The 16,933-nt window shown below is 42.1% G+C and overlaps 1 protein-coding gene across 1 annotated transcript; it reads right to left on the bottom strand.

The window, feature by feature from the left end:
- Positions 1 to 13,159: 13,159 nt before the first annotated feature.
- Positions 13,160 to 16,535, bottom strand: LOC124788920 (trypsin-7-like). The gene is made up of 2 exons (XM_047256203.1): positions 16,128 to 16,535; positions 13,160 to 13,522 (listed from the first exon to the last, which is right to left on the bottom strand). Exons 1-2 carry the CDS (start codon positions 16,533 to 16,535, stop codon positions 13,160 to 13,162), a joined length of 771 nt encoding a protein of 256 aa, XP_047112159.1.
- Between the last annotated feature and the right edge of the window lie 398 nt (positions 16,536 to 16,933).

The raw sequence follows: 16,933 nt of genomic DNA, 5'->3' as shown, positions 1-16,933 counted from the left end.
GAAAAATAGCTACTTGTGTCCAGGCTATAACGTTTTTAACGTTTCAGAAGGCTCTCCAAGGTTTTACATAAGTTGAAGCAAATGCAAGTTATATATGTATATAAATATACTCTACGGAAGCACACCACCATAAACAGTAAAAATAATGATTGTACCACAATTTTGAAATACTGGGAGATAAGAATAAACCGGCAAGGAATATGGAAAAGAATATTGTCATATCAGATATAGAACCAAATCACAAGTTTCCCCTGGAATGATTACCGACGTGAGCGACTACCAGACTCCAAGGGAAGTAAGAAATATAGCTCTAAGCTCAAATTTCTATGCTAACAAGCTCTGGCGAGTCTTAAAAACTGACATGTATCTACCAATCCTACATTTACTAAACCGTTAATCAACTACTCTTAAGCTTCATTTCAGACTCGATGCATAGCGCTGCAGATTCATCGTCACTAACCTGATGACTACGAAAGCAAAGGGAACAATGTGCAAGCATCAGTCGTGAGACAACTGGATGTATATTGTCAGCTGATTACTTCTGCCTCCGCGAGTCATCATCGTGAAAGGTACAGAGTTCAACGCGCAAGCCAAATCAAAGACTCTGAGACCCGAGTTTCTCCCGCCGTATACTATGTTCAAATAACTTAACTGAATGCACGACAACCGCCGATGTTTCGACAGGTGACTATCCCGTTATTTTCAAGGCAAAATTGCCTTCAAAATGACATTGTGATCACCTGCCGAAATTTTGGCGGGTATCGACGACGGCACCAGGCTGCATTCGAGTAAGTTATTTCAACAAGTGCAAGAGTGCTTGCTGCCGAATAGACCAATCTCTCTCTCCAGCCCTGCTTGTGGCCGAATAGCTGAACAGATTATTCCTGAGTACTGTGGTGCTCTTCTGGAGAACCTCTAAAGACAATAAGACAAATAGATCAAAAGTTTGTAATAATGACGGGATTTTATAATAACATTTCAACTGCCGCCTCCTACGCTGGTAAGGAAAAACCAATTAGAAGCGTTACTCTGAACAGCAAAACCGCTCACAGATCTCTTCCCATGCTCTGCACGCAGGTTACACTTTCTGCTCCCATAAGCAGAGACTAAACCTGTAAGCATGAGAGCTCTTCACTTCCGAGAGACATGGCAAAGATGTTATTTTTTCAACAAAATCACTCAATCACATTCCAGAGACTCGCCTGTTTGTAACGAAATAGTGTTTATGTTTCCTCTCCTCATATGGCATCCTCAAAAAAGGACACCACATTGCTTAGCCGAGACTCTCATATTGTCTGCAATCTTATGTCCGCAGAAAACCACCCACCTGGGGTTTGAAACACTCTTTTTTCGCCAACAGACTTTCAGCTGACTGTGACATATTATTACCCACTACTTTAGAGGTTGGTCCAAGCCGATTCTTTTGCTATGTCTCCCCATTGACTTCCAGTGGCCCGGTCCTTCCGGCAGGCGGTATACAGCTGTAAATTCCTCCGCTTTCCACTAACACTGGGTCCCACACAGCGTTTCTCAAGGTGAAGCCAATTATCACGGAAAATTAAACTAAAGGGTCATTCAAACATAAAAACTGAAATCACTCGTTACCCCGCCAAATCAAACACGTGTTAATAAAAACTCTCATTTGAGAAAATGGTAAGATTCGCTGTTGACTTTGTTATCGCAGTGAAGGTGAAGAAGCACTGACGAATGAAATGAACTGTGTGATGAGTACTGAATATGGATGAAGAGTAAACCGGAAAACGATAAATTTGATGAAATTCAGCAGACATGACAATGGCAACAAGCTTAACATCAATGTTGAGGATCACAACGTAAATAAAGCTAAGGAATTCTGCTACCTCGGAAGCGAAATAACCCATCAGGCACGGATCAAGCAGACGCAAAAAGTAGATCAGCACGGGCAAAGAGAGCATTCTTGGAAAAATGAAGTATATTTTATGAACATAGAATTTGATGAAGAAGGTTCTTGGAATATACGCATGGAGCACAGTATTGTATAGAACTACTTTGGGAATATCGGAAGAGAATCGAGGCCTTTGAGATTTGGTGCCAGGGAAGAATATTGAAAATTAGGTGGACTGATAAGGTACGGAATGTGGAGATTAAACGCAGAATCGCCGAGGAAGGGAATATATGAAAAACACTGACAGGTATGGAGGGACATCAGGGAAAAACTTACACTGTATAGAGGGAGCGTTAGAGCGTAAAAACTGTAGCGGGAGATCGAGTCTGGAATACGTCCAACTAATAATTGAGTGCGTTGGGGTCAAGAGCTTCTCTTAGATGCTGAGTGGCACAGAAGACGAATTAATTTTGGGTTGCATCACACGAGTCAGAAGACTGCAGACTCAAAAAAGACACTTAATGTGAATGTTCTGCGAGACAGAAGATTGTTGAAATCAAATTGACAGATCTTGATGCGAGTCGATAACAAAAGAGCATGAGTGGAGGTGAAGAGAGTGAATTCCGTCGTGTGTAATGAGGGAATGGCACGTTTATAGCTGCAGCGTTCCATGCTGTGTCTTCTCTGTTTTGCTTGGGCTACGAGTTTAATGGAATTACAGATCGAAGTGATTCTTATTATAAAAAGATTAGCTCAGAAGCTAGTAATGAGATGAATACGAAATCAGAACAGTGAAGAGACACACGTTCTAAGTGCTCTTTTGGGGATGTTTAAGACGGACTGTGAAGTTATAATATGAACGTATTAAAGTATATGTTGACATCCACTATCATCAAACCTAAGTTAGAAACGATAATACAAGTATAACTAAACTTAGTGTCAGTCATTTCCACATCCAATTACTTTTTGTCATATGAAATTCTTCCTCTGGCGGCCTATTTAACTATAGCTAGGAGGCTTAGTGAGTATGAGTGGGGCAGAGAACACACGAGTAGGGGAGAAAATCCACCGTCAGGCCATTAGGAGGACCGCTGAGGTCTCAAAGAACGAACGCCATCTGGGGGATGAGACTCACGGGTAGAATGTTGGAAGAGTATGTTGCGTGCAGGCATAACTCCGTCAAAAAGGCCCCGCCCATTTTGTGTTCTAAATGACAAGAAGAGGCAGTAATGTGTTTTTAAAGTGAAGAGACCTCTTGCGCCGGAGGGAAGTGCTGCGACAGACAATAAAGAGAGGACTTTAATGGCGCTTTGTAGCAGGTCAGCATTCTGTGAAACGCTTGACCAGAAGTAATGCAAAGATAGAAATTCTGATGTGAAATAACACGGAAGGTCAACCGACGCTTTTGTGTTTAAGAACATGGCACCCACAGTCGTCAGAATGGTGCCAAGTTAACTGCTCTTTTGTTGACTCTGTAATAAAACAGTAAGAGTTGCTGGATGGAATCTAGATTGGGAGAATAGGAACCGCTTTGCTTTCTTGCTGGAACCTGTTTCGCTGGAAACGCAAGATAGGATGGTGTTCGTTTATAAATTCAAACACTAAAACCTAATACATGTTATGGACGGGAGATTGTTGTAACATTAGAACGAACAAATTGTTGAGCACTAGAAAGAATCACATGCGTGCCCAAAATCATGCACAAGTTGAAAATTCAGCTTTTCGCTGAGAGTCGTCTGTGGAAGTTGTACATAAATACTCCGCGATCCATCCTGAAACGCCGGTCCTTAAGCGCTATGTGCGTGGGAGGCAGCAGAATCGTTCTGCTGTCAGCTTCAAACTCTGGTTCTCCAGATTTTCTCAATAGTGTTCCCCGAAAGGAACGTCGCCTTGCCTCCACTGATTCCCATCTGAGATCCTGAAGCACATCGTAACACTTGCATTCTGTTCGAAGCTACCTGCAAGAAATCTGGCAGGCCCTATCTAAACGGCTTCTATGTCTTCCTTTAATCCGACCTGGTACGGATGCCAAACACTCAAGCAGTACTCAAAATGAGGTCGTACTAGGTCCAATACGTGGTCTCACAAATGAACCACGCTTTTCTTTAAGTCTTCCAGTTAACCGAATTCAACCATTTGCCTTCCCTACCACAATCAAATTGTTCAAATAGCTCTGAGCGCTATGGGACCTAATATCTGAGATCATCAGTCCCCTAGAACTTAGAACTACTTAAACCTAATTAACCTAAGGACATCACACACATCCATGCCCGAGGCAGGATTTGAACCTGCGACCTTAGCGGTCACGCGGTTCTAGACTTAAGCGTCTAAAACCGCTAGGCCACTACGGCCGGCCCTACCACCATCCTCTCAAGCTGCTTCAATTTCATAACGCTTTGAAACGTTACTCGCAGATATGTAAACGACATGACCTTGTAAAGCAGGACACTACTAATGTCGTATCCGAATATTACGCGTTTGTTTTTCCTACTCATCTGCATTAACTTACATTTTTCTACATTTAGAGCTAGCTGGCATACATTACACTAACTGGAAATTTAGCCTAAGTCATCTGGAATCCTCCTACAGTCACTCAACGCCGACACCTTACCGTACACCAAACCATCATCAGTAAACAACAGCTGTGCACCCTGTCCTACAAATCATTTATGTACGTATAGAGCAACAGTGGTCTTGTCACACTTCGCTGTTTCACTCCTGTGTGTCTTTCATGAACACTCACCGTCTAGGACAACATACCGGGTTCTACAGCTTTTCGACCCATTCACAGACATGTGAACATATTCCATATGATTATACCTCCTTTAACAGCCTGTAATGGGGCATCGTGTCAAAGCCGTTCCGGAAATTTAGAAATAAGGAATATGCCTGTTGCCCTTCATCCATAGTTCGCACTATACATAGTGAGAAAAGAGCAGGCTGAGTTCAGCACGAGCGATGCTTTCTAGCCGGCCGCGGTGGCAGTGCGGTTCTGGCGCTGCAGTCCGGAACCGCGGGACTGCTACGGTCGCAGGTTCGAATCCTCCCTCGGGCATGGGTGTGTGTGATGTCCTTAGGTTAGTTAGGTTTAATTAGTTCTAAGTTCTAGGGGACTTATGACCTAAGATGTTGAGTCCCATAGTGCTCAGAGCTATTTGAACTATTTGATGCTTTCTAAGACAGTGCCAATTCGTTAGCCTAAGATTTTCGGTCTCAAGAAAATATTAAAAGCCGTGGCTCGTTTTTTTACAGGTTACTATCCCTTGCTGTAGGGGCTGTAATTATGATATTTTCTTTAAACCATCAAGGTAAACCAGTGGCCACTATTTCCATCACATTAAGTGGATTTAGTGCTCACGCACTCACACTGAACCGTGAAAACTTCCCAGTTTAGCAGTGGGGGATGATTGAAAATTATTATTACTTTTATCGGTACCATCGGTGCAAAGGTCGTGCCAGGCGCGCGATATCGAATCTTTATCCTATAATTAAGGCGCGAGATCTCCACGACCTTATAGCAACCATTATCAAGAGAATAGTTCTGCATTATTCTACTGCGACACTAAGGGGGATTTCACGTAATGAAATGGAGAACGTAGAGATTAAAGGACTCATTTATTTAACAGTTGAATATTTGAACAATTATACAATCAAATGGGGCTGGGGAAAGAAAAAATTGAGTTCAGCAGCCTGCCTCAACTTAGGTTCATAATAAGCCACGAAGGCAGGAGAAAAGGAATTTTAGGAACCATCGCCGTATCATCAAATGGAGTTCAGTTTGCTAAAGGCTGGGGATGCAGGCATTCAACGACCACCATCATGAATTAGCCAAAGACTAAGAAAGATGCTACTGTGGGTGAATCGCTAGGTAGCCTCCCGTACTAAAGGAATAAAACCAGCAGGACGCGAAACTATTCATATATCCGATACTAGATAACTTTGGCTCCCTGTCCGACTACGTTAATGAAACATGAAGGGGCGCCAGACACTCACCTCATGGCGTAGGACAAAGGGCACAAGTTTTCAAGCTAGGAAGACCCAAATTCTGAGTCAAATTTTACACGGTGGAACTGAAAGAGCTACTGCCAGACGAAGCGGAAAAGCGAGCAAGAAAGTATGCACTTTAGTGCCGAACTGCAAGCTACTGTGACTAACCAACACATTGCGCACATTATGCCCAACTGTACACGGAAAACCTACAGTCTTACAACCCGGAAAAATGACGTAAACCGTAATTTAAGGAACGCACATCAGTAAAATGACCTTAAATTTTCCCTCTGGGCCGCAGGGTGCTAAGCTACAGTGCACGCCGGCGCTCATGCTTTCCGAAACTTCATCTTCTGGAAGCAGCACCTCCACCCTCAGGCACGGTCACACTACAACTGCTCACTGCCCCTTTGCCCACTATCCACCAGCGGAGAGCTATTGGCGCCCACCCGTGAAAAACGGTCACGCACCTGGACTGGCCAATCAGTGGGCCGGAATCTCACAGGGCAGCGACCTCGCGACGTTAAAATCGAGCAGAAATAGCAGTTACAAGGTTGGTAAGGCAGGTTGGGGAACTGAGAACAGGAGACAATGTGGCCACTTCTGAACGTTCCAACGACACCACTTGGTACCCTGGCGATCGGAAAAAGGATAGGAAATGGGAAGCCATCATGGCTGCTAGGAAAATTGCTGCACACGCACATAAATAAAGAAAATTCCTAGCGCCAAGCTACTCTCACAGATCAGTGTGAGACAAACTGTAAACGTCGTCAAATAAATTAGGCAACCCATAGAAATCATTAACAGGGCTTGAATTATTATATTCCGCATACCAGAATGCTGGGGTTAGAAATATCAAATACGAGCACTGAATGGTGAATGAAGTGCACGTCTTTCCATATATTATATTAAAACTGAGAATATTTTCAAGGATTCTGCTGCAAACCAGTATTAGGCATACTGTCTAATTTTTTTGGGCACGTTATTTTGCCCTTCTTATACACAAATGTCACCTGCGCTTTATTCCAATCGCTTGGGACTTTGTGGTGGGCGAGAGATTTGCAAGCTCGGTAGGGGCTGTAGAGTGCTCTTTGGAAAATCAAACTGGGACTCCATCCAAACTGGATGACTTATTTCCTTTCAACTCTTTCAGTTATTTCTTTAGTTCCATCTGATTCTCCGCAGATGAAGGTTCAGCTGAGAGAAGCACATCGAATCCAGACGCTGAGAGAGAGCCTTTTTCGATGCAGGCCTGCTAACCTCGAATTTTCAGCCATCATAGCCGTTACTCAGTTTTCCCAAGACATGGTTAGCAGCAACCAGTTTCTAGAGGCACTCTGTGAAATAACGGAGTTCACAAGGAGTTGTTTGACGATTACAAAGATGGATTACGATAGCAATCTGTAATATGTTAGATGTAAGAGCATTCCGGCTTTTCCATCAGGAGTTTGAATATACACATGTGGCTGGAGCGGAGGAGACAATCTGCTTTGTAACGTTTCGCTTTCAAGCAGAACGACATGTATCAGAGAATCAGAACTGGAGTGGGAGATATCCACCTGAAAGGTACAGACATCAATGGATCTCTCGGAACCAACGTGGACAATGGGGACGACAAAACTGGACAGATGAACGTGGAAATAGTGGGACCAGAGACGACCAATACAGGCAGGCATCAGAAATAGTGGGGGTAGTAATCCAAACCCGGGAGAAATCAGTGAGATGAGGAACAAGGAAATGATCAGAGAAATTACTAGTGGCTCATGCTACGACTTCGCCGTAAGATCTTTCACAGTTAGCAGTAGCCTTATTTGTAAATTTAATTAAATTGAAGAAAACATTAAAAAATGTAAATAAATTTTACAACAGTCCAGATGGTATTATCTACCGGATTAAATACGTAAATATGGGCAGTGGCAGAGAACCATGTGTGCTGGACATGGGAAGGCAGGTGTTCGTGATGGATAAAGAAGGAAATGAAATGTGTGACAGAGCTAAGAAATGGCCACGGTTCAAAATGTATGCCCGAAAATATGTGGCTCAGCGAACGCCAAGCGCTCAGATGGGAAAGAACTTCGGGTACCAGTAACATCACTCATCAGTAAATGACAAATTTGGGTTTAAATTTCTGAACTGCTACTGAATTACCTTCCTCTTACAGAAAATATTTACTAAGGTGTGTATAACCGATGAAGAACTTAAATTAAAATTCAGGGATAGTGGAGAAGAGCCTGAAAAAGGAAGGTTTGATGTACTACGCCTTGTTGTCATGGACGATGTGTTGGAAGAGCTATCACCAGAAAGCGAAATGGAACAGAGGAGCCGTGTGAGTGGCGAGGAGGCCAGTCAGGAAGAGCAAGAGAACTGTGGTTGTTCGAATATATGGTTCTGTGGCAGATCCAGATTCGATCGCTGAAAGCAGAGAACGAGGAATGAATGTCAGGGTGAGGTAGACTGGGAGGACATCTGGATCAGTGAATCTGAGAGCAGAGAGCAGGAACAGGAAAGATGCAATATGAAACTTCCTGGCAGGTTAAAACTGTGTGCCGGACCGAGACTCGAACTCGGGTCCTTTGCCTTTCGCGGGCAAGTGCTCTGCCAACTGAGCTACCCAAGCACTACTCACGCCCCGTCCTCACAGCTTTACTTCTGCCAGTACCTCGTCTCCTACCTTCCATACTTTACAGAAGCTCTCCTGCGAACCTTGCAGAACTAACACTCCTGAAAGAAAGGATATTGCGGAGACATGGCTTAGCCACAGCCTCGGGGATGTTTCTAGAATAAATTTTCACTCTACAGCGGAGTGTGCGCTGATATGAAACTTCCTGGCAGAGTTCGAGTCTCGGTCCGGCACACAGTTATAATCTTGCAGGAAGTTTCGTATCAGCGCACACTCCGCTGTAGAGTGAAAATTTCATTCTAGGAGATGCAATATACTGGGATATAACAGTTCTGCGTTTGGCATTTTAATGTTTGGAAGCTGGTCAACGTGCTGCTGAACAAAACTGAGGAAGAGATGAGTTACGACGAATGTATGACGAGAGCCCAATAAGAAGAGCAGACTGTAATGAAAAAGTTCATCTGTTTTCTTGAAGAAAGCGCAAAGGGAGAAATAATGGAAGGAGGAAGGATTACCTAATGCCAGCGAGTACAGCTTGTGGGGTAACATGTTTAATGACGGTTCAGTGTAGAAAGGTAGTATAAATCTAGAGTACTACTGTTGTGATGTCCAGAATAACTGTGTTGCATGTTAGGTTGTCTGCATAACACGATAAACTTATGGAAGTTGTGTTTATGAATCTAACGTGAATTTTAGAAAATCAAAACTATTGCATACAGATGGTTTTGTTCATCGCGGCAGACAGATTTCTGGCGACAGATTTCTCACTCGCCTCAGCCGCCACTTGCAGGCATAGGTGTCCTTAAGTATTGCGAATGACTACAGTGTTCTTAAACCACTTGACAGGACGCACCCGGATTATCCAAATTGCTGTGCTGTCATTAGCAATCTTGAGCTTAACATATGCTCAATCAAGATAGGACGTGAATACATGAATCTTTCTGCAGTTCATTCTTTCCTCTGTGACTGAACATTCGTCAACCACCGCGCGACGTTCTCGAACTAGATCTACCCCCAAATAATGTTTTGAACGTATTTACCTCGATCTTATTACCAGAGCGTTTTCAAGATGCTGTTGTTATAATTCCGTTTTAAACAAGTATTAATACTCAATGAGCTTTCCTTGTGTACTTGTGATTAACATAAAGTAGACAGCCAATTGTGTTAGACAGGGTTGTATAAAAGTCTTTATTGCATCCCGTACTTTGATGAAACTCCTCCCTATCTGATGATTCTACGTGTTACCGTACCCACATTTCTCGTATTCTAGGGACACACCTGTTTAATATATTAAATTCAATAACTTATCCGTAGAGTGAAACTTGTAACTTAATTCTATAGGAGGGAGCTGATTATAGGTAAGGTCATCCGTTGCAGCTCTTTCTGACGTCCACAGGGGTATGTCAACGGCTCAGCAGTAGCCTCAAAATTTGAACGGTAAATTGTAATGACGTGGAACGAGTCATGTTATATTCACAGCACCCTTTACTAGCATTATGAAGATATAACTACATGTTTATCTATTACAAGTGATTAAAGCAATTGCATGTGTGAGTTAGTAATTCCTACCCACGACCTTGTACATTTTACGATATAGAATTTCCTCTGCAGAAGAGAGAATTTGTCAAAGAAGACATTATTTCAAGTTTTAGTTTTCTGTGTATCAGACACATATTACTGGGCAAGCAAACAAAAATTTGGTTGCAGCACTGAGTAGCCCTTTTTGTACTAAAGACAACCTTAATGTGCCTTAATGGAGGTCATATCACTCTGGATAACATCAATACTACAAGAACTGTTTTTGACACTAACCATTTGCTGTAAACTACACACATAAATTTACTACCCTGATTCATACCGTTTACTAATAGCTCAGAAAATAATACAAAAACAACGATACCAGAACAGTGGTGAGAAATGTTTAATAAGCACAATGGCGTCGTTAAACGTTGTGTTTTCCTGTGTGAAACATGACTGGGCTACGTCGGTGACTGTAGATACTACAGTCAACGAGGAGAATGTACATAATTAACTTTCTACAGCATCACCATACGTGAGATCGTTTCCAAGAAGACAAAACTGCGCCATTTCTTAATCAGGATTGTACTTTTGGTCTATCGGCTAGAAACGTCAGAGACGAAAAACCATTTCCCACTGCTACGTATTCTTCATCGCAGATTATAACTATTATGGAGGTCTCCCTTCATAAATTTGATTCAAGAAGACTTATTTAATAAACATACAACTAATTTTTGTTGAAATTACATTCACGGCTTCTCACTTGTTACCGATTTCACTTAATTTCGAGATACTTTAAATCACAGTTACAGCAATCGCAAAAATGCGGAACTGTAATTAATTTCATTTGTGAAGTGCTTTTTCGTAGCAAAATATTGTATGCTTGCGAATACTTTCTTTTCTGTCATTGCTTCCATTTTTGTATCGTTATCGTACACAATTGCTGAAAATTTTCATTTTATGTTTTCTTCCTATCTTACTATACATAAATGTGTAATTGCAGTGTTTTTGAGTTTTACTCCTTTCTTTTGCACGTTTATGTAGATTTCCTGTTGAATTACATGGCTCTGAGCACTATGGGACTTAACATCTGTGGTCATCAGTCCCCTAGAACTTAGAACTACTTAAACCTAACTAACCCAAGGACATCACACACATCCATGCCCTTGGCAGGATTCGAACCTGCGACCGTAGCAGTCGCGCGGTTCCGGACTGCGCGCCTAGAACCGCTAGACCACCGCGGCCGGCATGAATTACATGCTCATTCCTTCTATATGCTAGTAAGATCCGTATTTTTGACGTAAAGTACCCGCTACTAACCCACTAGGCTACCACTGCGTACTTTCACTTCCATTGGAGATGTTTTCATACCACATGAAAACTTTAGACAGCCGCCCATTGACTAGGGCTTGTTTATATTTCAGAACTCGTCACACAAACATCAGATTCCTACAACACTGTGGTTTTCGAGGAAGCATTTGGAGCAGTCAACGATTTCGACCATCTTTCGCCTTCGCTTTAACCATGCCTCTGTCTCTTTCAATGTGCACTGGATGAAACATTAAAGTTCTCAAAAATGTGACTGTGATCCTTAATCGGGACCTGATGTAAACCATTTCCTGTTTTTATGTCTCAAATTCGACTGAACGATTGGACTTTCTGAAGACATAGCTGAGTATGGGCTACCACCTTCCTCAATGGTCTCTACTCTTTTATTTACTGAAGACATTCGACTTCTTAACATAAATATTAATTTCCTCAGGAATAGTGTGAAACATATGTATGTATAAATGACGTAAATATTTCATATTTATGTCTTATTTGTGATACAATTTCATGAATAGTATGAGTTAAAAAATTACAACTGTCCCACTTACTTTCAGAGTAGTTGTTATTTTAGAAATCATTGTGACCATTGTGACATCTTGGGCTCTTATATCAACAAACGCGCGTTCATGTATTCTGTTCATGCAGTTCAGTATCCATTAAATGGCTAAATAAAGTACCCAGTCTGAAGGACAAATAAATTAAAAAGAAAAAAACAGCTTTCATGCTATGGTAGTCCATAACTATTGTGGGTCCATGCTTACCTGTTTTGGTGAATACCAAAAATTGTTTCAGTCCAAGTTCCGTAACATGCAATAAATTTTCGAAGCATAAAATTCTATGTTTGTAGTTAGTAAAAGAATACATTCAAAAGATCTCACGCTTCTTTCGTTACCAGCATATGAGGTATCCTCCACTTGTAATAATTTTTGGCCAAATCCTGCTATAGTTGACGATCAAATATATTTGTAATTGAATATTCATTTTTGTACGAACATGGTCATTTTTGGAATAAGTAATGTTATGCAGGTTCCTTTTTCGTTAGGTGATGGGCGCCGTTGTTCTAATAGTAAAACAGCAAATGCTTTTTTTGCAGTACAAGTAAATTGACTTGTATTCTGCTGTGACACAGCGTGAGCGATATCCTAGCAAACGCTGTGACTTGGCCTCATAGTCTGATTGTCTGAAACCTGTTGGAACCGCACTTTTCCAACATGATACACGGTTGACATATGTTTTACTGTCTGGTTTACATTTTTCCAGGATCTGTTTAGTTTCGTACAGCCAGTGGTTTTTCCTCAGGTAAGTATTTGTGCATACATGTTATCATATAATCAAGCAGTGCATGCGTTTGTACATCTGTGGGTAACGCAATTCATTTGGACCAAATAATAACTAGGAAATTATTATGCGGTGTTTTCAACCGTGACGAACTGGTGCGGCTGTTTGAGTGAGAATGAAGTGCCAGTATTGAATTGCACGGTAAATAAATTTGATTTTTTTGTGTTACTCTCGAGATTGAATCCCATTTTTACTAACATATTCAAACAGCAACATTTCAAACAAAACGAACTTCTTTCCTCTTTCGCATAAATGGTGAATTCCATTATAAAAAATGATTTACAATCAACGTCCTCCAACATTACGTAATTTGTTTTCACAATACGTCTTACATTTCTGAGGACGTTCTCACGTTAGATGTGTAGCATAAAAACTATATCTAGTAGAATCTAATCTAGGGGACACTTCGGCATGGACGACAACGCAGTACGAGTGTGTACGATGAAACAGCCTCTCGCTGTAAAGTCCTGTACAATCCTGGCATACACAAGCCTCACAGTCACCTACACGCCGGTTGTTTCGGTTATCCAGGAGCGCACGGCAGGCACATTAGAGTAGACACCTGGGTAGCCGGGGTATGCGCATCCTGTGCCCCAAGAGACAACTCCATACTGCGTGGTTCCCACCACCAGGGGTCCGCCGCTGTCGCCCTGGCACGAGTCCTTGCCGCCCTCCTTTTCGCCGGCGCAGAACATGCGCTCCGTGATCCTCCCGCCGTACGACTCGTTACACTCACTCCGCTCAACGATGTGCGTGGTGACCGCCTGTAGCTGTTCCGTGGAGTTTCCCTCATAGGAGAGGTCGCCCCAACCCGTAATGGTCACTGCTGTGCCTGCAGCGAGCTCCGAGTTGCCGAGGCTGACCGCCTGCGGAAAATAATCATTATATAAATAGGACACTGCAGGTATGGTAAGATAACAGTACATGGTATCAGTTACTATACAGTTTTTCCCTTTTAGATCGGAATTGTGGGTTGTGAAGCCATGTTCTCACCAACAGATGCTAGTAAATTAGATAGCATGTTTTATTGCCACGTACACCTTTTTTTCGCTGTCGGTATAAAATTTGCTGGCAGTGGTGAGTAGAGTCTACTGTGTGAATAAAACCTTAGTCTGTCCTTCTACATTGCATCCCAAGTGCTGTTAGGTGGAGCTGGATTCACGTCTATTACTCGTAAATCACCACAGCTTTTAAGCATTAAATTTGAAAAATTCAGTGCATTTAATATGTTGCTGATTTTGGATGTGGTCTTCACTGAAGCTCTTCACTCTAGGCTATCAGCTGCAAGAGTCTTCATCTCTGCTTAGCTACTGCAGTAAACATACATTTGAACCTGATTACTGCATTCGGCCCTTGGTCTCCACACCGCACTTCCCTCCATTATCGAACTGAGGACTTCTTCCAGCCTCAGGACGAGTCGTATCAACGGGTCTCTTCTTTTCGTCACGTTGAGCCATAAATTTTATTTTTCCACAATTATGTTCAGTCACTTTTCAATAATTATTCGATCTACCCATTCAATCTTCAGCATTCTTCTGTGCCACCATATTCCAAAAGTGTCGTTCTCCTCTTAGCTGTTCAGCGTCCTTGTCTCACTTCTGTACGAGGCTACATTCCAGACCAATATCTTAACCCTTCAATTCAACCTACAATAAATGTTAACAAATCCATCGTTTTAATAAAAACTTATCTTGCTAGTGATAACCCGTCTTCCGTTCGGCCATTATCTTTTGTTTTGCTGCCCAAATGGCCAAACTCATCTACTACTTTCGTTGTCCAATTTGCTTGTCTAATTCCCTCAGCAATGGCACATTTAATTTGAGTACATACCATTACCCCGTTTGACTTTTGTTGATTTTCATCTTATAAATTCTTTCCAAGTACGTTTCCGTATCTTACAGAGTTACTACATCATCAGTAAACTTGAAAGTCTCTATCTCTGCTCTATGAACTTCAATCGCCTTTCCAGTTTTGTCTTTGAATGCCTGTACTGGTTTGCTCGACGTATACAGTAGACCGAATTACATCAGGAATAGGCTACAGTTTTGTCCCACCTCCTTCCTGACTACCAATTCCCTTTCGCACTCTTCGACTGCAGTAACTTAGGTTACTTCTGCACATGTATTTTATCCCTGCTATTTTCGAAAATTACAGAGTGTATTCAGCTCAGTATTTTTAAACGTTTTCTCTAATCTACAAATGCTATGAATGTGGCTTTTCCTTCTTTCATGCAAATTTCTAAGGTTATTTCTAGTGTTAGATTTATATCTCACTTTCTGCATTCTCTGGAACAGAAACTGTTCTGCCCCAATTTCACCTTTTACTGGTCTTTCAGTTCTTCTGTGGATAACTCATTACAGTGTTTCTGAACCAAGTCTTGTAAACCAATTTCAGTATTATTCATACATGTCGTCACTTGCTAACAACACATAAGTCTGATAAAAATTCTATGCTGAAAAATAGGAAACTCTAGCAGAAAATGTAAATGGACTTTTTAGCAGGCACGTAACGGATTTCAGGACTTTTATCAGTTTCCAGAACGGCATGCCATTTCGCTGGTCATCTCATTTGCGATCCACGAACTATCCATTACAAATGATTACCGACCATATCTCCGCTAGATGTGTGAACTACGAAGCCTCCGACAGAAGTTTGGGATACTCATGGTCAGATTGTAATTCTGCTTGGCAGTCACATATTACTCATACCAGGCAATGTTTGACGGTCAGGCATCAACAGCTGTATTCGTACTCCGTTATGCCACGTAAAATTTCTCCTTAAAAGTATTAAATACGTTAAGAATCGAGGATAGAGCAACAATAAATCAAAGTAAGAGTAATCCTATCGAGCTCTCTACCAGAAAATCTAGAATGATATATGTTCGACATTGCCACCATCAACGATGTTTGCAAACTGTGACAACTCTATAGCAAAGCTTGTAGGACTTCAGAGAAGATTTAGGTCAGTTATTCCTAAATAAAGATATGTTTCAATTAACCATCGTTTAGTTATAAAGCTCTGACAGTAGCCGTATTTGCTGACTACACTACGGGAATACCGGTCGGCCTGCCTAGCAAAAAACTGTTACTTGTAATGCAAAAACATTTTTCGCCATCTTTGTTCTTTCACCTTCGAGTATGTTAAATGAGTTAGCATTTTACTTTGATGAACAGTTGAAAGCCGAATCGTGGTTGAGCATTAGAAACGAGAATTATCTGCGTATTAAGTATATACGATATCCTGTAGTTCAGTTGCTCTCAGTCTTTTAGTAAAAAGACAATATTTCCCATGTTTATTCAATACGTACAACAAGTTCTTATTACTTATTCTCACATTCAGAATCAGTAAGTGGGCACAAGTCCTTAAATAGACTTGATGATGGATTTGAATTTGTGAAAGTATTAGTTGTGAAACACAGTGTTGTGACGCACTGTCCTTTCCGAAAGAGTAAATATCTTGTTGTGCAATTACCTGGATGTTGCTTTCAAACGAGATTGATACGGAAAGCTCAAGGACTGCAAAGTCGTAGTCTTGTGTGGCGGGCCAGTGATTGCGGTGTGCAATCATGTTGGCAACGTCATAGACGGATCCGCCGCTTCCACGAGTTGAGGTACCAACTCGCACGGACAGCATGTTTGCGCTTAAACGGTCGAGGCAGTGCGCTGCCGTCAGGACCCACGTGGAGCTGATGATGGAGCCGCCGCATTGATGGGATTCGTAAACCTGCAGTGAGATCTGCCAGGGGAACTGCGAGATATCGACCGGCTCACCGCCCACGATGCGGCTGTCGAGGATGGGTTTGAGCCTACTGTGTCTCGAGGAGGGCGCGGCGCTGCAGGCAGCGACCAGCAGGCAGAGGACGGCGGCGGACTTGGACATCTCTCTGGCGGCTCTCAATGCCCCCGGCTCCTCTGTGTACTTATAGCGAGCAGGCTTATCAGTCTCCTGCTGTCCTATCGAATACTTCAGAATGCGGCATCCGGGTTCTCTCACGATGTGTGGATAAGGTCCAAGACTAACGTGTGACGCCAATGGCTGATTTATTGACGCACAAACAGACTGTAGCCTTACTGACGGGAAGTACAATGTTCCAGAGTACTAACATGAATTTCTCTTAACAAGGTAAACATCAGATACACAGGTTTATCGAGCCGCAGGCACTGTCAGATGTACGTAACAGAAAACGACGAATAGATTGTATGTATAGGAGAAGGAAGTATTTCTGTAACTCTGGCCTGGCAAATTATTAACGGTAATTTCGGTACACAGTGCAAGAC

This window comes from Schistocerca piceifrons, chromosome 3, assembly GCF_021461385.2.
Source record: "Schistocerca piceifrons isolate TAMUIC-IGC-003096 chromosome 3, iqSchPice1.1, whole genome shotgun sequence".
Classification (NCBI taxonomy): Eukaryota; Metazoa; Arthropoda; class Insecta; order Orthoptera; family Acrididae; genus Schistocerca; species Schistocerca piceifrons.
The sequence above is the reverse complement of the archived record's forward strand: the minus strand, read 5'-3'. Positions and strand labels throughout refer to the sequence as shown.